Source organism: Eublepharis macularius, chromosome 5 (assembly GCF_028583425.1).
Source record: "Eublepharis macularius isolate TG4126 chromosome 5, MPM_Emac_v1.0, whole genome shotgun sequence".
Taxonomy (NCBI): domain Eukaryota; kingdom Metazoa; phylum Chordata; class Lepidosauria; order Squamata; family Eublepharidae; genus Eublepharis; species Eublepharis macularius.
In genome coordinates, this window is record NC_072794.1 from 68,725,322 (window position 1) to 68,746,205 (window position 20,884).

The 20,884-nt window shown below is 45.0% G+C and overlaps 1 protein-coding gene across 1 annotated transcript in view; it reads left to right on the plus strand.

Annotated features, from left to right (window-relative positions):
• SLC44A5 (solute carrier family 44 member 5) overlaps positions 1–20,884 on the plus strand; it is a 322,515-nt gene that overhangs the window by 254,497 nt on the left and 47,134 nt on the right. Inside the window, exons 6-8 of the mRNA XM_054979634.1 lie at positions 5,291–5,419; positions 13,839–13,899; positions 16,379–16,502. Coding sequence (XP_054835609.1) covers positions 5,291–5,419; positions 13,839–13,899; positions 16,379–16,502 — 314 coding nt within the window. The remainder of the gene's footprint in view (positions 1–5,290; positions 5,420–13,838; positions 13,900–16,378; positions 16,503–20,884) is intronic.

Genomic DNA, 20,884 nt, shown 5'->3' on the forward strand with positions numbered 1-20,884 from the left:
TCTTGGAAAAAATTAATTTAAATGATTCTAATATTTCTTTCCCCCCTCCAGGGCTTTTTTTCTGGGAAAAGAGGTGGTGGAACTCAAGACCGCTCAATGACATCACTTTGGGTCAGCTGGAACAAGGGGGGAGTTTTTTAAAGTTTAAATTGCCTTCGGCGAAAATGGTCACATGGCCCTGATCTACAGACAGAGGGGAGTTTAGATTGCCTTCCGCACTGCTCGACGGTGCAGAGGGCAATCTAAACTCCCCCCTGTCTAGAGATCAGGGGTTGGGGCCACCGGCCACGTGACCATTTTTAAGAGGTGCCGGAACTCCGTTCCACCACGTTCCCACTGAAAAAAGCCCTGCCCCCCTCCATAGTGCAAAACATACATATTTTCAAAACCTGTAAAATTTTCTTCTCACAGTCAGTAATCATGTTGGTCTGTCTAAAAATTAGCAGTGTTCTGAGGGACTGATTTTTGGCAGAGTGCCAAATAATCAGCTGTAGTTGCACAGTACTGATTTAAAGGTGTAAAAAGAGTTTATTTAGTTACTACATTTCTGATAGTAAAGAGGAAAGACAGACATAGCTGCTGGTTATCTAGCTACATAGTAAAGAGAGTGAGCTCTGAGAGTGGAGAGAGAAGGAGGATATTGCCCCTGTTATGCCCAATAGGAGACAAGCCAAGGAGATGACACCTAACAGAGAAGAGGTGCTGTCCCTATCTGACTGACAAATCCTTGTTGCTCCCTGTATGGCAGGGTCGTCTTCTCTTCATTCTTTGTGCACCAGTAATTGCTACTTCCAACACTGATAATCATCAATTCTTCACCTTAGGTGACCCTTTAGCTTGGCTAATTGCTTACTGATGTTAATCAGTATCTCATTTAGACTGGACCATAGATTATCTGATGCTGCATTTATCAAAAAGATGGTATTGTATCCAACTGCTCTGAAAGAATATTAACTGTAATTGTAGTTTGTGTGTTTATGCTTTTATCACCATGTAACATACCAAGTCTATATGACAAAACATCTGCTGAGGATAGGATTGCCAAACTCCAAGTGGGGCCAGGAGATCTCTCAGAATTATGAACAATCTTCAGATGACATATATCACTTCTCCTGGAGAAAATGGCTGCTTCGGAGGATGGCCAGTAGCTGTCAAGGTTCTGGTCCAGCTCCTGGGATTCCTTAATTGCTTCTGCACCAAGGCTAAACTTTGAGATAGGCCCACCTGGACTGCTTTCCTGGCCAGGAATACCACTTCGCTTGGCCCTGGGATGTCCCCATTGTAGTCAATGGATTAACAAATTACATAGACTTATCAATTTATTTCTCTGCAGTGCTATACAGAGTTGATAGTGTGCATGCAATGGTGACCTGGCCATAATTTCCCTCAGAGAATGTTCATTGTTGTGGTAGCTGTGCAGTTCAACGTGGGTACTCAAATACATGAGCTTTAGAAGCTCAAATACACCAGAAGCTATGGTTGTTGTGGGTTTTCCGGGCTGTATTGCCGTGGTCTTGGCATTGTAGTTCCTGACGTTTCGCCAGCAGCTGTGGCTGGCATCTTCAGAGGTGTAGCACCAAAAGACAGAGATCTCTCAGTGTCACAGTGTGGAAAAGATGTAGGTCCACACTGTGACACTGAGAGATCTCTGTCTTTTGGTGCTACACCTCTGAAGATGCCAGCCACAGCTGCTGGCGAAACGTCAGGAACTACAATGCCAAGACCACGGCAATACAGCCCGGAAAACCCACAACAACCATCGTTCTCCGGCCGTGAAAGCCTTCGACAATACATCGAACACCAGAAGCTGCTCTTTTTCCCTCCCACTGCTTTCCTGCCTTTTTCCAATGTGATAAGAATGGGAAGAATCAACTTTCCCTCATTTTTCTCTCTGCCAGCACTGAGAGAGGTCTCTTTCCCCAAAGCTCATTTGCTGAAGTTTTTTCCCTAAAAAAACACAATTGGTCTTGGTTTGACAAACAATTCAACAAAATATATTGGAAGATTTTATATATATAAGCAGAGCAAAGAGCCTCAAAATATAGGGGGAGAGCTCTCTTTTAACAATGTGTATCCTGTAGGGCAACCCCCCTCACATTGACAATTATACTCTTTCAGCACAATCCTGAGGCGCCTGTGCACCAGCATAACGGCAGTGCCACCAGTCTACTCCCTAAGGACTTTGGCAAGAGAGCTGTGCCAGTGGCTGAGCCTGGCAAGGCATGGCAAGGGGGAAAAGTTCCCCAGTTGTCCTGGCAATGCCAGCAGAATCCACCAGTCATAGGATGGCTGCAGTTGACGGCACCATGAATGGCAGAGAAAGGCATAGCCAGTCCATGGGCTGGGCTGTATGTGCCATTGCCAGCTACCAATACCACTCCCCTGCCCTTTAGAAAGCAGATACACAGGACAGGAAGACTTCACAATTTGGCTCACCTCACCGCAAGAGAGGTGCCTACCTCAAAAGGAGCCCTGGCCTGTGGCGGAAGGGGGAGGGGGAGTTACACTGGCATCCACCTTGCCCCCTGCATGCAGCAGTCTTCTGCCTGGCTTATCAGACACCAGCAGCGCTGCCAGAGAACGAGAGTCCTGTGTGCCCTCCCCACTAAACACACACAGACAACACTCCAATTCCCACCCCTCCCTGCCTGCAGTGAATTTGGGGTGTGTGTGTGAGGGAAGCTGGGTGAGGATGGAGCCTCCAAGGTGCCACTGAACATCTGCTCCTTCTGGTAGCAGAGCCACACAAAGGAATGGAGTCATCTGGAGCCTCTTCAAGGGCACACCATCCTTGCCAGCCCAGAGCCAGAGACCATTCACTGGGATGTGTGAAAGCGCAGCCCTGCCGGGAAATGGAGGGGGGTTACTGTTATGTCTAGGCAAACAGACAGGGAGGGAGTTGTTCTTCAACACAGACTTTATTGAACTGCCCAAAGTGAAGAGGATGTTTGGCCATGTGTTACCAACTTCCCTCAGCTGAGACTGGATCTGTGTCTGTTTGCACGGCAGTTGGAGCCATGGAGGCCGTTCCTCATGCTGCTGTTTCAGGAGCAGGGTCGAGTCACGGCCTGACCAGGGGATGGCTCCATCATCCCCAACCTGCAGCCATGCTTCCTCCTTTACCCAAGGGGGGAACCCTACCGAGGGAGTCTGAATGGACCCCTGGCATGGGCTGCTAGAAACCCTCCCCCCCCCAAACAGCTGTATCAAGCATGGCTCCCTGGGTAATTGCCCCTCGGCAGGCCTGAACCACAGAGTCCAGCATTAGAGGGTACCAGTGAGGGAAGGGGGAAAGTGGTGTGAACAGGCCAGCCAGAGCAACCGCCTCCTCAGCTCCTCCTTACTCCTGAGTTCACCCTTGCCCCTCCCTAAGACAGGACTCCGGAGATAGATAATCTGCAAAGGAACTTGGGTGTTAGTTGTTAGTCAGACATTCTGGACTTCACTCTTGTCCCATATGTGAATGTGAGACTTCCCTGCGTGCTCTTGCCCCACCACCATGAGCACCCTCTCCTGCCTCATGTTTTAAGTCCCATGATAGGGGGTTCTGAGACAGAGCCTCTATCTGCCTCCCTACTTTTCTGGGGTCATGGGCACCCTGGCTGGAGGTTATGTAGGGTGCCCAAGAAGCTGGTTGGGCATGGGAGAGGGGATTGGTTGCTGTGGTAGTTGGCATTCTATGCTCTGCCAGGCTGTACAATGGGCATCTATGGGCTATGCTGTTGTTTTTTGCTGTGTAACTTTCTGTCACTGCTTGGAGTGTTACAGGCTCGAAACAGTGTAGGGAGCTGACTAACTCACACCCTGCACCCCATCCTGTCCTCTGGGCTGCTGGTGCAGGGATATGCACCATGATTACACCGGTGCCCAGCTACTGAGACCAAGTGGTGGTGCTAGACCATGTGGAACAGCATTGGGCCACTGTGCTGGCATGGGAGGAGTTATGCTAGCATAACTCCTAGTTGGCTCCCTGTGCACTTTCGCTCCCCCTCGGTATTGCACTACCCATCTACTTTGCCTTGGTGAGGAATATTAATCTTCCAAGTGTCCATTTTGTAGACTGTTTATGCCTAAAATTAGACATGATTGAGCCTCGCATTTAAAGGTTGCTTCTGGGAGAAAGCTCTCTCTGGGCTTGCTTTGGAAAATTATGCAAGCACAATGCCTTTCCCCACTCTGGGCAGAAGAGTACAGTCATGATTGTTTCTGACGGTTCTGAGATTAACTTTGGGACCTTCAATTCCAGCTATGGCTCCAACAAAGCCCCAGGCAACCACTCCAACCTGAGCATAGTGCCTCAGAGCTGCCACCAAATAGGTTCAGTGCACGCATAAACATTCTGATAAAATGTTGTCAAAATTGTCCAGGTCTACCTTGCCTCCAATGTGTTCTCATCCCTGAGACTCAGTTCCAGCAAGATCAGTCCTTGAACCTGTCAAAGTGGTCATATCAGTCTTGAGAACACCCTTGTCATCGGGGGAACAATACAAACAAATTTAAGATGTGGCTTATCTTACTGCAAGACCCCTGAAATTTCATGCTTTGCATGCCCCATCCTAAGCAGTTATCTACTGGTGCAGCACATTTTGGGATTAGAAAATCCTAGCAATCCATGAATACTTTTTTTAAAATCTTCTGATATTTAAAAGAATTAACAGTTGAATAAAGTCTAGTCCAGCCTAGCCTTAACCTGTATGCAAACAAAGTGATGCAAACTTAGTTTGCTTTTGACAGCACCATTGGCAGTAGACTGCACTCAAATTAGCCTGTAAGAGAGGAAAGCAATTTTAACTGTCACAGACTTTATTGATCAGTATATTACAAGTATCTTGTATGGAAGCTACATGGATATCTATTTGCTGCACTGCTTTTCTATCTATCTATCTATCTATCTATCTATCTATCTATCTATCTATCTATCTATCTATCTATCTATCTATCTATCTATCTATCTATCTATCTATCTATCTATCTATCTATCTACCTATCTTTTAAAATTCACTTAAAATAATATTAATACATCAAATACTTTTAGCAGGCAGGATACCTTGGACAGATGCAGTTGAGGTAAAAATTCAAACAGACTCCTCTTACAGTGTTTGAACAGTATTTATCTAAAGATTGTAAAGAAAAAAAATCACTATGTCTGCTTCTAAGTGCTGTGCTAAGCAGCCAATCAGATAAAATGAAGCACTCTTAGAGATGGCATTTTTTTCTAGCTGCTTTGATAATATAACTCTCTCATCCTCCAGCACTGCTTCGATCAATGTGTATTTTTCTTCTCTTAAAGCTTTGTGTCTCAAAGTGCCCAGACAGGTTTGCAACCTACATAGACATGCAATCATCCTACAGATATAACAAAAGTTATTGGGAGTACTACAGACAGTTTTGCAAGCCTGGCTTTAATAAGCCGTGGAAGGTGAGTATACAGTCTCTAACTGCATTTTATCATCAAACGTTAGCCCAGTGCTTTTCTGGTTTCAAACTGTATATCTGTACTGATTTTCTCTGTTGTTTGTGGCAGCTACATTATCTGTAGCATATCATGTGAACTGATATGGCTAGAAATGGGTAGAAGGTCTCTTTTAGTGGTATATTGCATAATTAAAACACTATTTTTACAAACTGTTTTAAATGTTATCGCTGCCTTTAGCCATTGTTGATGGCAGCAGGAGATAAGTAAAAGTTCCCTATAAATAAATGACCCAAAACTTGATGCAGAATTTCTAGCCAACTCATAAGGTGCTGTGGCACCATGTAACCTGTCTATTGGAATTGCATTGAGCATTCTCTGAAAAGGGACCATGGATTTACATGGATTGCATCCAGACTTCACAACAAACAGAGGTTTGCCCATGAGTACTACAGACACAATCCTGCTTCTCTTTGCCCATGAGTGTTCATGCTTGTTTGTCAAGATGCCTTAATACAACAAATAAAATACATTGACCTGACCTATACAGGTATCAAAACTATGTATTTTTTAAATAAGATTTTTATAAATCTGATTTATAATTTTGTATGTTTACGTTTAATAAATAAATTACCTTGAGTAGTCTGTGTCATTTCAGGCTGAAAATATAGGTGCGATATTTGTATGTGCATCATCGTTTTTCTGTGCAGTTCCACATGGGGACTGTGCATGCACAAGCCTGCCACCAAAGAATTCTTCAATGCTTCTTTTAGAGCCCATTGCTCCCGAGCCACATAGCAACCATTTCCTGCCCAAACGGTCATGTGACTTAATGGAGAGCAACAGCCCCTTCCCTCAGTTTTCTTCTTGCTGCCGCTTGGAGAAGGACTTCCGCTTTTGAGCTCCGTTACTTTAGCTTCTGACTGACTTTTTTGGTATAAATTTGACTTGGACAGGCTTCTGACTTTGATCTCACACTCCAGTTTTATCTATGGCTGTCTTTGGTGTGTTTTGACTCGGCTTGTTTGATGATGTGTCTGAGGTACAGACTTGTCTGCCCTCAGTATGGCTTCTAAGGTGCTTTTCAAATGCTGCTTGAAGTGTGGTACAAAAATGACCTAATCAGATGAGCATGATCTCTGCTTCATGTGTTTGGGTGAGGGACATAATGTTACGGCATGCAAAGTCTGTCAAAATTTCACTACAAAGGCGAGGCATGAGAGGGCTCAGCGGCTGAAAGCAGCATTGTGGGAGAAAGTGCTTGCTGAGAAATCTGTGGCAAAGGCGCCTTCTGATAAGGAGCATACATTGGAGTCGACTTCTAAAGCAGTTAAGGCTTCAGCTACTGCTGAGTGACTGTCTAGAGCTGGATCCGTAACATCCACTAAGTCGACTCCATGTTCGGATCCAACAGCAAAAAAGCAGCGCTCCCAAAGCGCTCCTCGGATCTCAGAGCTTCGTCAGAACCACCAGCTAAGAAGTCTAAAAGAAACATGTGGTGCAGTCAACTTCAACTTCATCTCATTGTCATTGTTCTCCACCGCTTGAGTCTTCCGATGAGGTGGTTCTGGTGACTCCTCGAACTCCATCCCCTCACCTGCATTCACCTGAGCACTTGGTATCAGAGGGTGAACTGCCGGAGCTGAGGACGGCTCCGTTGGCGGAGCAAGCTTGGGGCAAGTCATCTGGAACTGAGATGGGGCAGTCTCCATGCAAGGATCCAACTCGGTCGGCTGAACCTACTTCTCATCGGATCCAACATGAGTCTTCGCGGGCATAATCACCAGCTCGGTCCCATTGCAGTTGGCATGGATCCAAGCAGAGGAGACCTTCAAAGTCAAGACAATTGTTGGCTTTGCAGCAGCATCATGCCTGTTGTATTCCAGCGCCATACCATTGTCAATGACAAGGAACCCCATTTGGTTATGATGTGTCGGATCCAAAGCCCTCGATGTTGACAGGCCGCTGGTGGTTTCCTCCACCTTTTCCAGCACGCGGTCGACCTACAACTCCAGTGAGGAAGATGTCAAAGTGGTTTGATCTGATATTGGATCCAAGTCAACATCGGATCCATCACCCAGCGATAATGTGGGCCCCAGCTCAGGATCACCCTATGAAGATCTTTGCATGTACTCTGAGCAAATGGCGTGGATGGCGAAGGCTCTGGACATTGATATGTCTTCAGCTGGTCCCAAGACAGATAAATAGTAACTCTCCTGCTACAGTGGGTTTTCCCATTCTAGAGGGCCATGAAGAGATAGTGAACAAGGTGTGGAAGGTACCTGCAAAGCTGCCAGCAACATCTAAAATGCATAGAACAGATGTATAAAATTAAGCAGGATACTTAGCCAGCTTTGATCAAGCACCCTCCTCATTTGTGACAGAAAAGGTTCAGCACCATAGGTCTGGTTCCCAGTCCACTCCACTAGATAAGGAGGGCAGGATGATTGATGGTATGGGAAGGTGACAGTACTCTCTGTCTGCCTTAAATCTGCACATCGCCAATTACCACACAATAATGGCAGAGTACCAGCTTTATTTGTGGGAGAAGTTGTCGTCATATATAATGGATCTCTCAGAGGACAAGAAGTGTCTTTGCTTCAAACGGAAGCTATCCGCCTTTCCAAGCAGGAAATGAATGCTGGGAGACATGCAGCGGATACTTCAGCTAGGGGCATGGCTGGAGACACTCTTGGCTGAGATCAACGGCTCTTCCTTCAGAAACCAGAGCCAGGATTGAAGGCCTACCCTTTGAAGGCAACTTGCTTTTCTCCACCACCACAGATGAAGCACTGAAGAAAAAGAAAGAAAATAGGCAAACAGTGACAGCACTGGAGATCATATCTGCAGAGAGGGCTGCACACAAGCCAAGGTATTTTCCTCCGCACAGTCCCACTCCCTACCAGTACTACGGCAGACAACAGCAGCGCCATTACTACCAGCAGCAGACGACACCACACCACCAGTTTAGTATCTCACAGCAATTTTGGAGGCGTAAACAGTATAAGCCATCAGAAGGAGTCTCAGGGCTCTGCAAAGCAGTTCTGATGGGGCCTACCAAACTCTAACCTGAACTTCTCTGAAAGATTGACACCTTTTGTCCCTGAGGAGGCAATAACATCTCACTCTTGAGTCTTAACAATTATAAAATTTGGTTATGGGTTAGAGTTCGTGGAGCTCCCTGTAATTGCATTTGGCCATCAGTGACTGTCAATAATACTTTGATTGAATTAGAAGCCAAGACCCGGGTGATATTCAAAAGGTGCAAAACACAGAGGTGGTACCAGATTTCTTCTCAAGGTTCTTTCTGGTACCCAAGAAAGATGGGGGACTTCATCCTATTTTAGATTTGAGGGGATTGAATGCCCCTTGCTCCCCCTTCCTTTTTTGCTCCTCCCCCCACCATGTTCTAAAAGGAATGACAGGAGGATTGCCCATTGGAAATAATAGGAGAGGCTTGAAGGCCCATTGGAGATAACAGGAGCCAGGGATGCCAATTTACTTGCCTGGGCTCCATTGAAATGCGTTACAACACAAAAAAAGTTGCAAAGAAAATGTGGAATGGATTTTCTATAAAGGTCTCTGGGACCAGATAGAATACTCTGGGAGTGGAATGACAGCCCCCAGAATGCAATGACTGTCCCTAGCTATAAAGTGTGCTCCGGGACCAGAAGGACAGGTTTCAGAGTGGAATGACAGTCCTTGGAATAGGCTCAGTGCTCTGGGACTGCAAGGACAGCTCCCAGAGTGCGGTGCAATGACAACCCCTGGGAGTAGAAGAAGAGTTCTGGGACTGGAATGACAACTCTAAGAGTGCAATGACAACCCCTCGGAGCAGAATCTGTGCTCTGGGAAGGAATGGCAGGTTACACAGTGGAATGACTGCCCCTGGGAGTAGCAGAAGTGTTCTTGGACTGGAATGACAGCCCCAGAGTGGAATGACAGCATCTAGGAACAGAACCTGTGCTCAGGGACTGGGATGACAGGTCGAAGAGTGGAACGACTGCTCCTGGGAATAGAGTCAGGGCTCTAGGACTAGAATGACACCCCCTGTCATTCCACACCCACTGCCATTCCAGTCCCAGACCACTGATTCTTCTCCCAGTGACTGTCATTGCACTCTGGGGCCTGTGTTGATAGATCAAGATGGGTAGCCGTGTTTATCTGTAGCAGTAGAAAAAACCAAGACTCCAGTAGTACCTATAAGACTAACAAAATTTGTGGTAGGGTACGAGCTTTCATGAGCCATAGCTCACTTATTCACTACTGGATTCTTGCTCTTTTTTTGTGTTGTAATGCATTTCAATGGAGCCCATGCAAGTAAATTGGCATTCCTGGCTCCCATTTTCTCCAATGGGCCTTCAAGCCTCTTCCATTATTTCCAATGGGCAATCCTGTCATTCCTTTTAGTACATCCCTTTCCCCCTCCCCACCTGGCATCAATTCAAGTTCTCACCTTTCCTCAGGCTTTTTTTTGGGGGGGGGGTGCTGCTTTTGGTGGAAAGAGTGGCTGGTTGTGTATGCACCACCGCAGAGGAAGGAGGAAGTGAGGTGAAACACACACAATTCCCTTTCAGTCCCCATGCGACAGGTAGGAGCAAATCACTGTTGTTGGGTTTAAAGTTGTTGTTTTAAATTCTATTACTTTCCTTCCCCCTTCTCCCTTTTGTTCTCCCTCCCCCTTCCTCTTCTCTGATCTCAGTGCTGCTCCGCCCTTCATTCCAGCAGAGCAGTGCCCTGCACTGCACCCCTTCTTTATCACCTCCCTTCTCTCATCCCCTAGTTTCCATATATCACCCCCACTTTCCCACTTTCCCCCGATAGTTTATTTCAACATTTATACACCACATGCTTAGCTGTCAGCTGCTGCTCACTTCAAACCCAAGGCGGGGGTGGAGGGGCGGGGAGAAGGATGAGCATGGAGGATAGTTCCCAAAAAGGATCTCTGACAAAGGTGATCAAGCGGGCCCTGTAAGAGAAGCCCTCCTTCTACTGCCAAGAGTCTGGGTTCAGAGAGAGGTGGGAAGAAAGAGAGAGGGAAACTTTTTTACACACATACACACAAAAGGAGGTGTGCTCAAAACTTTAATGCAAGTTGCTGTTTCTTCTCACAAAATAGATTTTTGGCTTACAGTAAGAAAAACAAAGACTGTTATTTATTCTCACACTTATTTAAAAATTTAAAATTTAAATTAAGAAATAAAAATTAAATTAAAAATGTAAAAAGATTCAAGTTTTGTGCTTTTCATTTTTCCTACATTTCTTGTTTTTTAAAATTGGTTAGCGGGGGGGGGGGAGGCGCAAGTAGGTATCTCGCCTCAGGCTCCAGAAACCCTGGCACCAGCCCTGCTTATCGCTTGTGTTGGCATGGCTTATATTGCCCCCCTTTGAACCTTTAGCTACGCGTACTCAGACCTATTGTCTTACAAAGTATCATTTCTTGTGGCCATCACCTCAGCTAGGAGGGTGAGTGAATTGGCAGCACTTAGATCTGACCCTCCATTTTGAACTTTCATACCGATAAGATAGTCCTTAGACCCAGCCTTCCATTTTTGCCAAAGGTCTTGACTGCATTCTGTCTACAGCAGGATACTTCCTTGCCTGTTTTCTTTCCTAACCCAGTGTCAAAAGGAGAAGGAGCTCTGCACACATTAGATTTGAAAAAAGCTTTAGCTTTTTATTTGGACAGAACAAAAATCTTTTGTGAAAGTCCACATCTTTTGTGTGTTTTGGGGGCTCAGACAAAGGCAAGAAGGCATCCTCTCAAACGGTATCACGTTGGATTGTGTCAGCCATTGAAAAGGCATACAGTCTGACAGGAGTACAGTGTCCATTCACTTTGAGGGCCCATTCAACAGGGTCACAAGCAGCTTCCTCTGCTTTCCTCAGGGGTCTCTCTTTTGCCAGTATTTGTAAGGCAGCGACATGGACCTCTGCTGATACATTTGTGAAGCATTATGCTGTGGATGTCAGTGCAATTCAGGATGTGGCACTTGCAAGGGCCATTCTGCAATCTTTGTTTTCCTAAAAGAAAAGCAGAAAATTTGGTGTGTGTTTCTTGATACTTGTACAGCATTAGTTGTTGTCATTTAAAATGGTCATGTAAACTCTTGCATTATGTGATGGAATGTTGGTTATTGGGCATATTACTCATTATTATTGATCTTTACTGTTTGATGTGCTTTGACTGTTTGACTTTCTAATTTATTGAATTCAGTGCTAGTGTTGTTGCATACAAATTTTGACTCTTTTATATACACCTGCTGTTTCAGTGTTCATTGTTTGTTACCTTAATAAAATTGAGTGGGAGATTCACCTCACCTCCTTATTGTGTATAACTTGGTACTCTCCCATGTGGGGTCTGCACAGAAGAACGACGATGAAAACAGGGTTGTACATACCTGTAACTATTGTTCATCAAGTTCTTCTGTGCAGGCACACATACCCTCCCCCCTACCCCACTGTGATCTCCCTGGTTATGTCCAGTTGTGAGTCACGGCAGCTTAGGAGAACTGAGGGAAGGGGCCGTTGCTCTCAGTTAAGTCACATGACTGTTTGGACAGGAAATGGTTGCTATGTGGCTTGGGAGCAACAGCCCCTAATGGGCTCTAAAAGAAGCATTGAAGAATGTGCAGGCCTGTGCATGTGCAGTCCCCATGTGTGCCTGCACAGAAGAACTCGATGAACAATAGTTACAGGTATGTACAACCCTGTTCCGCCCCCCCCCCCCGCCCCCATAAAGGAACTCCCTGCAAGTTATAAAACAGCTCACTTGCACATTTTATTTTCAGCTCTTCCAGATTTGCATTTGTAGCTTTTTATACAGAGGAACAGTAAAACATGTGATCCCCAACATACAGCTTTAGGTGGAACAACGAATTCTGTCATCCTGGCCATGTAGTTTCCATCTCATTCTGCACAGGTAGACTAGGTCCTGGTTCTGCTTCTTTTGGGAACTATGATTGAGGGTGTCTGGCAGCTGCTGAATAGAGTCCCAATTTTTTATGTCCCATTATATATATATTCCTGCTTTAATGTCCTAATTTATCCATTACTTTTGAATAGCATCCCCTCCCCCTGTCCAGTTTTTCAAATTTAAAAAGCAATGTCTGTGGTGATGGCAATGTCTGTGTCTTTTCAAATTGACAGTTTTGGTGCTCTTGTCAGGTCCAAGCCAATGCAGGGGAATGTTAGAGCAATCCTAAGAAGAATCCTGCTCAGCTCTAATCTTGGGACTGCACAGTTAGTATTTGAAGAGAAACAGCTAGACTTAAAGAGTAAAACATACCTAGAATGCCACAGGGTTAAGCAGATAGAGGAGGAGGATTTTTGTGCACAAAAATGACTGGCATCTCATCTTTCTTCCACTGTTTCTTGACTCTCAAAATCACCCTCATGAAGCTACTTTGTTCATTAAAAACTGGCATGAGTATCACTATCACATGTTTTATAGTATGTAATTTGTAGTTAAACCTTGACTCTTGGGCAAACATTAAGACTCGTATAAAAGCCATTTTATTTTACATATAGTCATACAGTATAATCCTAAGAGGAGTTACTCCAGTCTAAGCCCATTGATTTCTATGGCCATAGACTGGAGTAACTCTTCTTAGCATTGCACTGTTAGAATTCATTAATCCAAGCCATGGAAGAGCCTAGAATAATACAAATATATCTTATTTGACATATTATTTAGCAGACATCTAATTTTACACATGACTCTGTTTAGGAAGTCCTCTGCAGCTGCTTATTTAAAGAGTAGGGCTGGAGAGTGGGTGTCAGTTATGGGAATTAATTCTTACCTTGCAATCACATTACAATTTGAAACAACTTGTGTGTTTTTTTAAAATTCCAGTCTACTTTAATATTCTCAGCATACGGAAAGCACCTTACTGAGTCCTGATTGCAGCCTTAAGTAAATTATGCTAATTGTGTTAAAAGGTAATTTTCTACTGTCAGAGATGAGGACAAAACCACCTGCTGAAGAATACCTTGTTCAAAGGCATATCTGATGCCTACTGTTTTATTTTCATTGTTGGTAAGATACTAGAGAGGCAGGCATCAGTCATATTTCTAATTTAGTTACCCCATTGAAGCATCAATATAATCATTTCATAAATATTTTGTTACAGTATTTAGAAAGAATATATTTTGGAATACCATGACCTGGATGGTCCAAGGCTAGCTTGATCTTGTCAAATCTTGGAAGTTAAACATGGTTGGCCCTGGTTAGTACTTGGAAGACCACCAAGGAAATCCAAGGTTGCTACACAGAGGCATGCAATGGGAAACCACCACTGCTCATCTCTTGCCTTGAAAACCCCATAAGAGGCTGCCATATATTGGCTGTAACTTGAGAGCACCTTACACACACACAAATATTTTGGAGTATTTTTAGCTTCCTCTTTTTCCTTTTGTTTTTCAGTCTGTGGCCCAAGTTATGCGTGATGAAGATTGTCCTTCCATGATCATTCCAAGTCGGCCTTGTGAGTATTTGTGCTGCACACACCACTTGTATAATGTGTACAGTGGTCTTGTGAGGCTCAGATAACTGGAAAGTTAGCATATACTGATTCTAGAGCTTTGCATTTACTTTAGGTATAAGATTAGGGTCATACTACAATTTCTAAGCCTAAGTAGAATTTCAGAAAAATCCACGTAAGGTCTCGCATGCATTTTAAAGCAATATATCACCTAGGAACTTACTTTATTTCATTTATGCATGTTACCACCATTTCCAGGTTTTGCTTTTAAATATGACCATACTTCCCTCCAGCTAGTGTGGGTGACAGTATGGCTGGCTTCCCCTTTATTCTCTCTTCTGCTGTTTCTCTGTTTCATGCTCTGTATGGTTGGTGAATATAGTAATTTCAAATGCTTTTATTTGTTGTGAAAATCAGAATTCTTATAGGAAGTAGACTTGCTGTTCCCCTGCCCCTTCCTGCTGCCTCCTGGCTCTGCTCACCTGGTGGGTGGTGGGGAAGGCACAGGGGGAAGAAAAGCATGCACATGCTCCCACGCTCCCCCATTGTGCCACTGACGGAGGAGTCACTAGGCTTGCTGAAGCTGAGCCCACTAGAAATAGCCTCCAAACGGGTGATTTCTACTGAGCATGACTTCAGCACACCCAGCATCTCTTCTATCACACCACATTTTCTGGCATTTTCTGGCACACAGCATGAATGTGCACATGCTTTGCACACCCCACTGCACCCCCACTTTGGCCTGTGGGGCCCCTGGCAACCTAATAGGGAGGGAGATAAAAAAGTGGGTTATAGCTTTTAAAGTATGTTAATAGATTGTTATGACAGACCCCCTTCACTTTCTCCAATGTGAGGCAGATTTTCCCACCAAAATTCAGTCTTTCTACTTTGACTGAGCTGCCCCAAGTACCATGTTAATATTTGGGTTTAGAAAGTCTGTTTGTCCCACACTGACATGCGGATATAATTTTGGCTTTTAGCCCAACCCAGGAACTTGATGGGGGAAAGCAGGAGCCTTCTTCCATTTGTGCTTGGAAATGACACTAGAGACTGTATAACATTCAAAAGAAATAACAACTGTATTTAACAGGCAGGGATTGAGTAAGTGTAGTCAGGGGATGGAAATGCGGAAGTAAAATTTTGTTGGTATTACAGAATATATTTGTGTAATAGGCAAAATAATATCCTTGAAACTTATTTTCATATATTCTTGTTCTTAACCATGAGAAGTGTTTTACTTAGTAATTTAGGTACATCAAAAATGTTTCTTCAGGAAGTTTCCTATGACAGTTCAGATTTCTGGAGTTAGTCAATTTCTTTGTGCACCGAATTCACTCTTTTCTTGAAACTAGAGCGTATTTATATCTCCTGAGTAGTTTAAAACCATTTTCTCTTCACAACAGACCTGGGATCCTCCTCAGTGCTAAACCTCCTTCGAGACTGGGCAGGAATTAAATCTTCTCCTCAGAAGATATAACCCCTCTTCTTTTGGGCTTGAAAGGGAGTCTCAATTCACTACCCAATCACTCTAGCCCAAAACACACTCCTAGTTCTCTGATGTCTGTATAAAGCATACTTCAGTTTATGCTGGTGCTTAGTCTTTGAGTAATAAGAGTTCATTTGTATACTGCTCTTCCAAACAGATTAATGCCCACTCAGAGCAGTGAACAAAGTCAATGTTATCCTCACAATGCAGCTGGGGAGCTGGGGCTGAGAAGAGTTAATGGCAGTAGTGAGATTTGAACCAGCAAAGTGCTGCATTGCGACCCAACTACTTAATCAATATGAAATATGCGTGAACATGGCCATCAGTGGGCATAAAGCCAGAAAGCAGTTTATTTAAAATAGTAAGTATTTCACATATACTGCACACCACTACCAAAAATGTTACTTGACATCACTGTAAGAGTCAGTTCCAGATGGAATGAACTTGTAAAAGAACTATTAGTAGTGAGTTAGGGAGAACTAGGCAACAAGAATTAAGCAGTAGGATTCCTTACTGTCTGTAAGCCATTTGAAGTAACCTTTATTAGGCTTCAGACAGTTATGGTGCAATTGCCATTAATTGTGTGCAAGATTCTAACAGTGGTGGTTCCAAATGACATCAGTAACAATCTACACTTCTCTTGTTTTTTCTCCATTACATTCCTGATTTCTCTAGGAGCCAATTTATTGATTTTTTTGAACGTGTTGTGGAAGAGCAGCACAATTTTCTGAGATGTGGATGGTCTTTGACTATTCTGGTTGATCCTTTGTGTTCATTGCACCTTCATAGCTTATTAACTGTCACCTCTAATCAGTGCAGCAATTGACACTATAATGGCGTTAAAACAAGCACAATTTCTCAGTACATAATTTCCAAGGAGAAAACATGAAACAGTTTGAAGCGATTACAACAATGGGATTGCTGGAGAAATAGCAATAGTGAAATGTAATCAAAACAAAATCAAAGCACATTATATATTACTGTTTCTTTTAACAGTTCTTAAGAGATGTTTTCCTGATTTCTCCACTAAAAATGGTGTTCTTACTGTGGCCAATCGAACTACTTTCATTGATGGAAGAGGAAAAACAAGAAATGTGACTGATCTCAGGGAAGCTGCAAAGTATGTGTGTGTGTATTATTTCTACAATTTTTGATTTGACGCATAATTTGTGTTATCAAATGCAATTCTTTTAGAGTATTTCTCATATGCACTCATTTCTACATTGAATAGGATATCTGTTTTCATTCTCTTTCAGTTATTTCAGAGCAAAAGTAGGTTTTACACATAATTGCATGTAACTAACTCTTGAAAGCCCTTTTCTCCAAAAAAAGGAAGGAGAAAAAAGGAAGAATAAGCTGTGGGAAAAGGATTTTTAACAGCTATGAGAGGATCCATTCCTTGTCTATAGCTTTTTCTCTGTCCCCCCTTCCCAGGTACTCAACAGTGAAATAAAATAACTATTCAGAACCTGAGTAGAACCAGCTGAATCAGACCAGTGGTCCATCTAGCCCAGCAGCAGCCAGACAGCCTAGAAGCTGAGCCCCTCTCTGCTGCTGCTGCTGCCTAGCACTGGTATTCAGAGGTTTCCTTCCTCTGTAGATGGAGGTGCCCTTCAGAGACCATGGCTGGTAGCCATTGATGGACCTATCCTCCATGAATCTGTCTAATCCCCTTTTAAAACTACCTTTGCTTGTTGCCAAGCCCTGACCTGGGTAGCCCAGTTGAGCCTGATCTCGTCAGATCTCAGAAGCTAAGCAAGGTTAGCTAATTGGTTACTAATTAGCGAAGACCAGGGTTGCAGATGCAGGCAATGGCAAACCTCCTCTGTTAGTCTCTTGCCATGAAAACCCCAGCAGGGGTCACCATAAGTCAACTATGACTTGAGGGCAGGATTTCATTTCATTCATGCTTGTTGCCATCCCTACCCTAACTGGTGATAAATTTCACAGTATGATTACTTGTTGAGTAAATAAGTATTTCCTTTTGTCTGTCCTGGATCTATGTCCCAACAATTTCATTGGGTACCCCCAAGTTCTAGTATTATGGCAGAAAAAGTACTCTCTAGCCACTTTCTCCATCCCATGCAAATTTTTAAGAACTTATGTCTTGCCTTAGGTATCTTATTTCTTGACCCAGATTCTCCACCCTTTCCTCATAGGAAAGGAGCTCCAACCCTAATCATCTTGGTTGCCCTCCTTGGTAATTTTTCCAGTTCTGCCATAAACTTTTGAGATACAGTGACCGGAACTGCTCACAGTATTACCAATGAAGCTACAGCATAGCTTTATATGAGGTCATTACAATATTAGCTGTTTTCAGTCTCTTTAATAATAATTCCTGGTATTGAGTTTGCATTTTTCACTGGCTTGACAGTTTCACTGAACATTCCACTACAGCCTCAAAATCCCTTTCAAACTCAGTCTCAGTCAGTTCCGACCACATCAGCATATATTTAAAATCTTTCATCAGTTATCCTTCACCTTACTCATGTTGAACTTGATTTGCCACATTGTTGCCCTCTCACCCAATTTACAGCAGTCCTTCTGTAGCTCTTCATAATTCACCTTGGTTCTCACCATCCTTAAAAATTTGGTATCATCTGCAAATTTAGCTACTACACTACTCACCAGTTCCAAATTAGTTATGAACAAATTAAATAGCACCACTCCTAATACTGATCCTTGTGGATACCCACTGGTTACTTCCCTCCCATTTTAGGAACTGTCCATTTATTCCTACCCTTTGCTTCCTGTCATTTTTTAATCCATAAGAGGACCCATTATCTTATCCCACGACTTCTAAGCTTACTCGGGAATCTTTGGTGAGGTAACTTGTCAAAGGCCTTTTGAATGTTCAAGTATGTAATGAATACTGGGGCACTGTTATCCACATGCTGCTAAAAGAGTTTGATGAGGCAGGACTTTGCTTTGCAAAAACCATACTGATTTTCTCTGACTTTGTTCCTCTACGTTCTTAATAATTCTTTAAAATTTAATAATTTGATATTTCTGAATTTGATAGAAGTCTGTTTCCCAAGCATTTATACATGCTTCTGCTCAGATGCATTTTGTGGAACATAAAACATAGCACAAAGCAACAAAAAGGTTGTGGGATGGGTGACTAAACTTTTCAACCAACTCCTCTCATACATAGGACACCATTCTTAAATTGTAGCATTTAATGACCCTTCCAAATTTCTTTGTTACTGATCTACAGAAACCAGTAGTGTCTCTTCAACACTGTGAAAGGAAGATGGTCAGCACAATTCTGAGGCTTGTTGTGCCACTGGCACCCATGTGCCCACATACCTGTGGCTCTGCTTGTCCGCTCCCTAAGGATTTCACTCCACCAGCAACTGAGCCCAGCAAGGTGCAATAAGGCTACTGTTGAAAGTGCCCGACCCACCATTCCCCTGACAACTACAGCAGCATCCCCCAATGGGCATGCCCGCCCTATGACAGGTGCGCGAGTGACATGCAAAGGCACAGCCAATGCACAGCCAATGATCCCCACAGCCTGTTAACACCTCCATTCTCCCTCCCCCACCAGAGAATAGGCAGCCAGGAACTACATGACCCTGAGGTTACAGCACCCGCACTGGGATACCCGGCCGGGGATAGCTGCCCAGCAGAGCAACAGGCAAGACTCATGGCCTTTCTCGAAGGTGTAGTCCACATCACAGGATGCCTACGGCAACCGTTCCACCACAGAGGAAGAACTCACCAGGGAGTCCTAACTGGGGCAACCCAGAATCTGCCACAGTTGTGACTGGGGGGCACACCCCCTTGTAGACAAGGAGGGGGCCATACCCTGCAGGGGTGAGCAACATTCACTGGCAGGGCAGCCACCCGGCTGCATTGCCAAGGGCAACTCCACAGTGTTCCCCAGGTCACTCTTGCAGACGGTGGGATGGGAGGGGGATAGGAGCCTCAGCTGCGAGCTGCCCAAGCAGTCCCTCAATAAGTGCCTGGCCCTCATGCATAACAGCCAGCAGATCCCCAAGGTTGCTGATGCAACCAGGCCAGCCATGTACTTATGGCCTCAGGCCACAGCCTCCCTCCACTCATGTCATGTCTCAAACCACTCTTTCTCGATCGCCACCCACTTGGTGAAGAGGATAGGGGGGATGTGCTGCACCGGGTGAGGCCCACAGCACCCACCCCCAGGTCTACCTGTCCCAACAGCTGATCCCCCTCAATGGCCCCACTGGTGATGCTCCACTTCCCCAAGGAGGAGGCCATGCTGGCCACTATTTGTGCCAGGTTCACCTCCCTTGCAGGGTTCCCAAATGTTTTGGGCACAGTGGACTGCACACATGTTGCTCTCTGTACCTCTGTGAGAAACCTTAGGTCTACCAGAATCGGCAAAGCATCAACATCCAGGCGGTATACGACTACTAGGGCCCGCATCTCTGATCTCACAGGTCCCGTATTTTTAGCCCCCTTGGCACTGCTGAGGGCACCGAGCTACCCAATGGGACCTGCATCACTGCCGCCCCACATGGCTGGGGGACATGTCCCTGGCCACATCATCGGACAGGGCTGCTCTCTCTGTGGGCAGGGAGGGCGAGGGGGTGGCCAGCTCCCCACCTCACCCTCTGCTGGCACAAAGGATCTCCATATGCTGATGAGGGGGATGTCCTGATGAGATCTGCTCTTGGTCGTGCCCTGCCCTCCCTCCACTTTTTCCTTTCCTTTTGTAATCCCAGTCAAAAGGGGGAATGAGGGGCAGTCACCTGTCTAGACCCACACTTTCACTGGTGAAGAGAAGAATCTCCTAGGGCAGGAAGCTCCATATGGGGGCCAAGCTGAACAGCACAGTGGTGTGCTGTGGGGCTGCCCCAGGGAGGTCATGAGCTGTCAGTCATGGGTGAGGAAAGAAGCAAAGAGGCACTAGTTGTTTGACACATACTTTATTGAACCACCAACAGTGAACAGGATGTCCAGCGGAGTGTGGCCAACTTCCCTCGGCTAGGATGGGAGCTGAGTCTGTTTGAACAGTGGTCAGAGTCACGAGAGATGTTCGTCATGCTGCCTTCTTAAGGTTGGGTCCCAAGCTGCCTGGGGGACGGCTTTGTGGGAAGAGCTCAGATGGCAGCCAGCTATGCTCCCTGGCCTCCCTGATAGGTCCTGACCAGCCTGAAAGGAAAAAAAGACACACAGGGCTCATTTTGAGGGGGAACGTGCCGGAACACAGTTCCAGCAGTTCCCCAAAGAGGTCACATGTCAGGTGGCCCTGCCCACCTGACTCTCGGCCATTTTGGGCCCGTTTCAGCCTGGATTGGGGCCAAAACGGCCCAGACTGGGCCTCTGACAGGTGGTGGATCACTCTCCCACTCAGCAGCGGCCCAATCCTGACCATCTTGGGCCTCATTTTGGCCATTTCCAGCCCCTTTTGGCCATTTTGGGCCCAATTTCAGTCCTGAATGGCCAGGATTGGGTCCAAAACAACCAGGCAGCATATGCAAATCAGTTATGCTAATGACACACTTCCAGTGATGG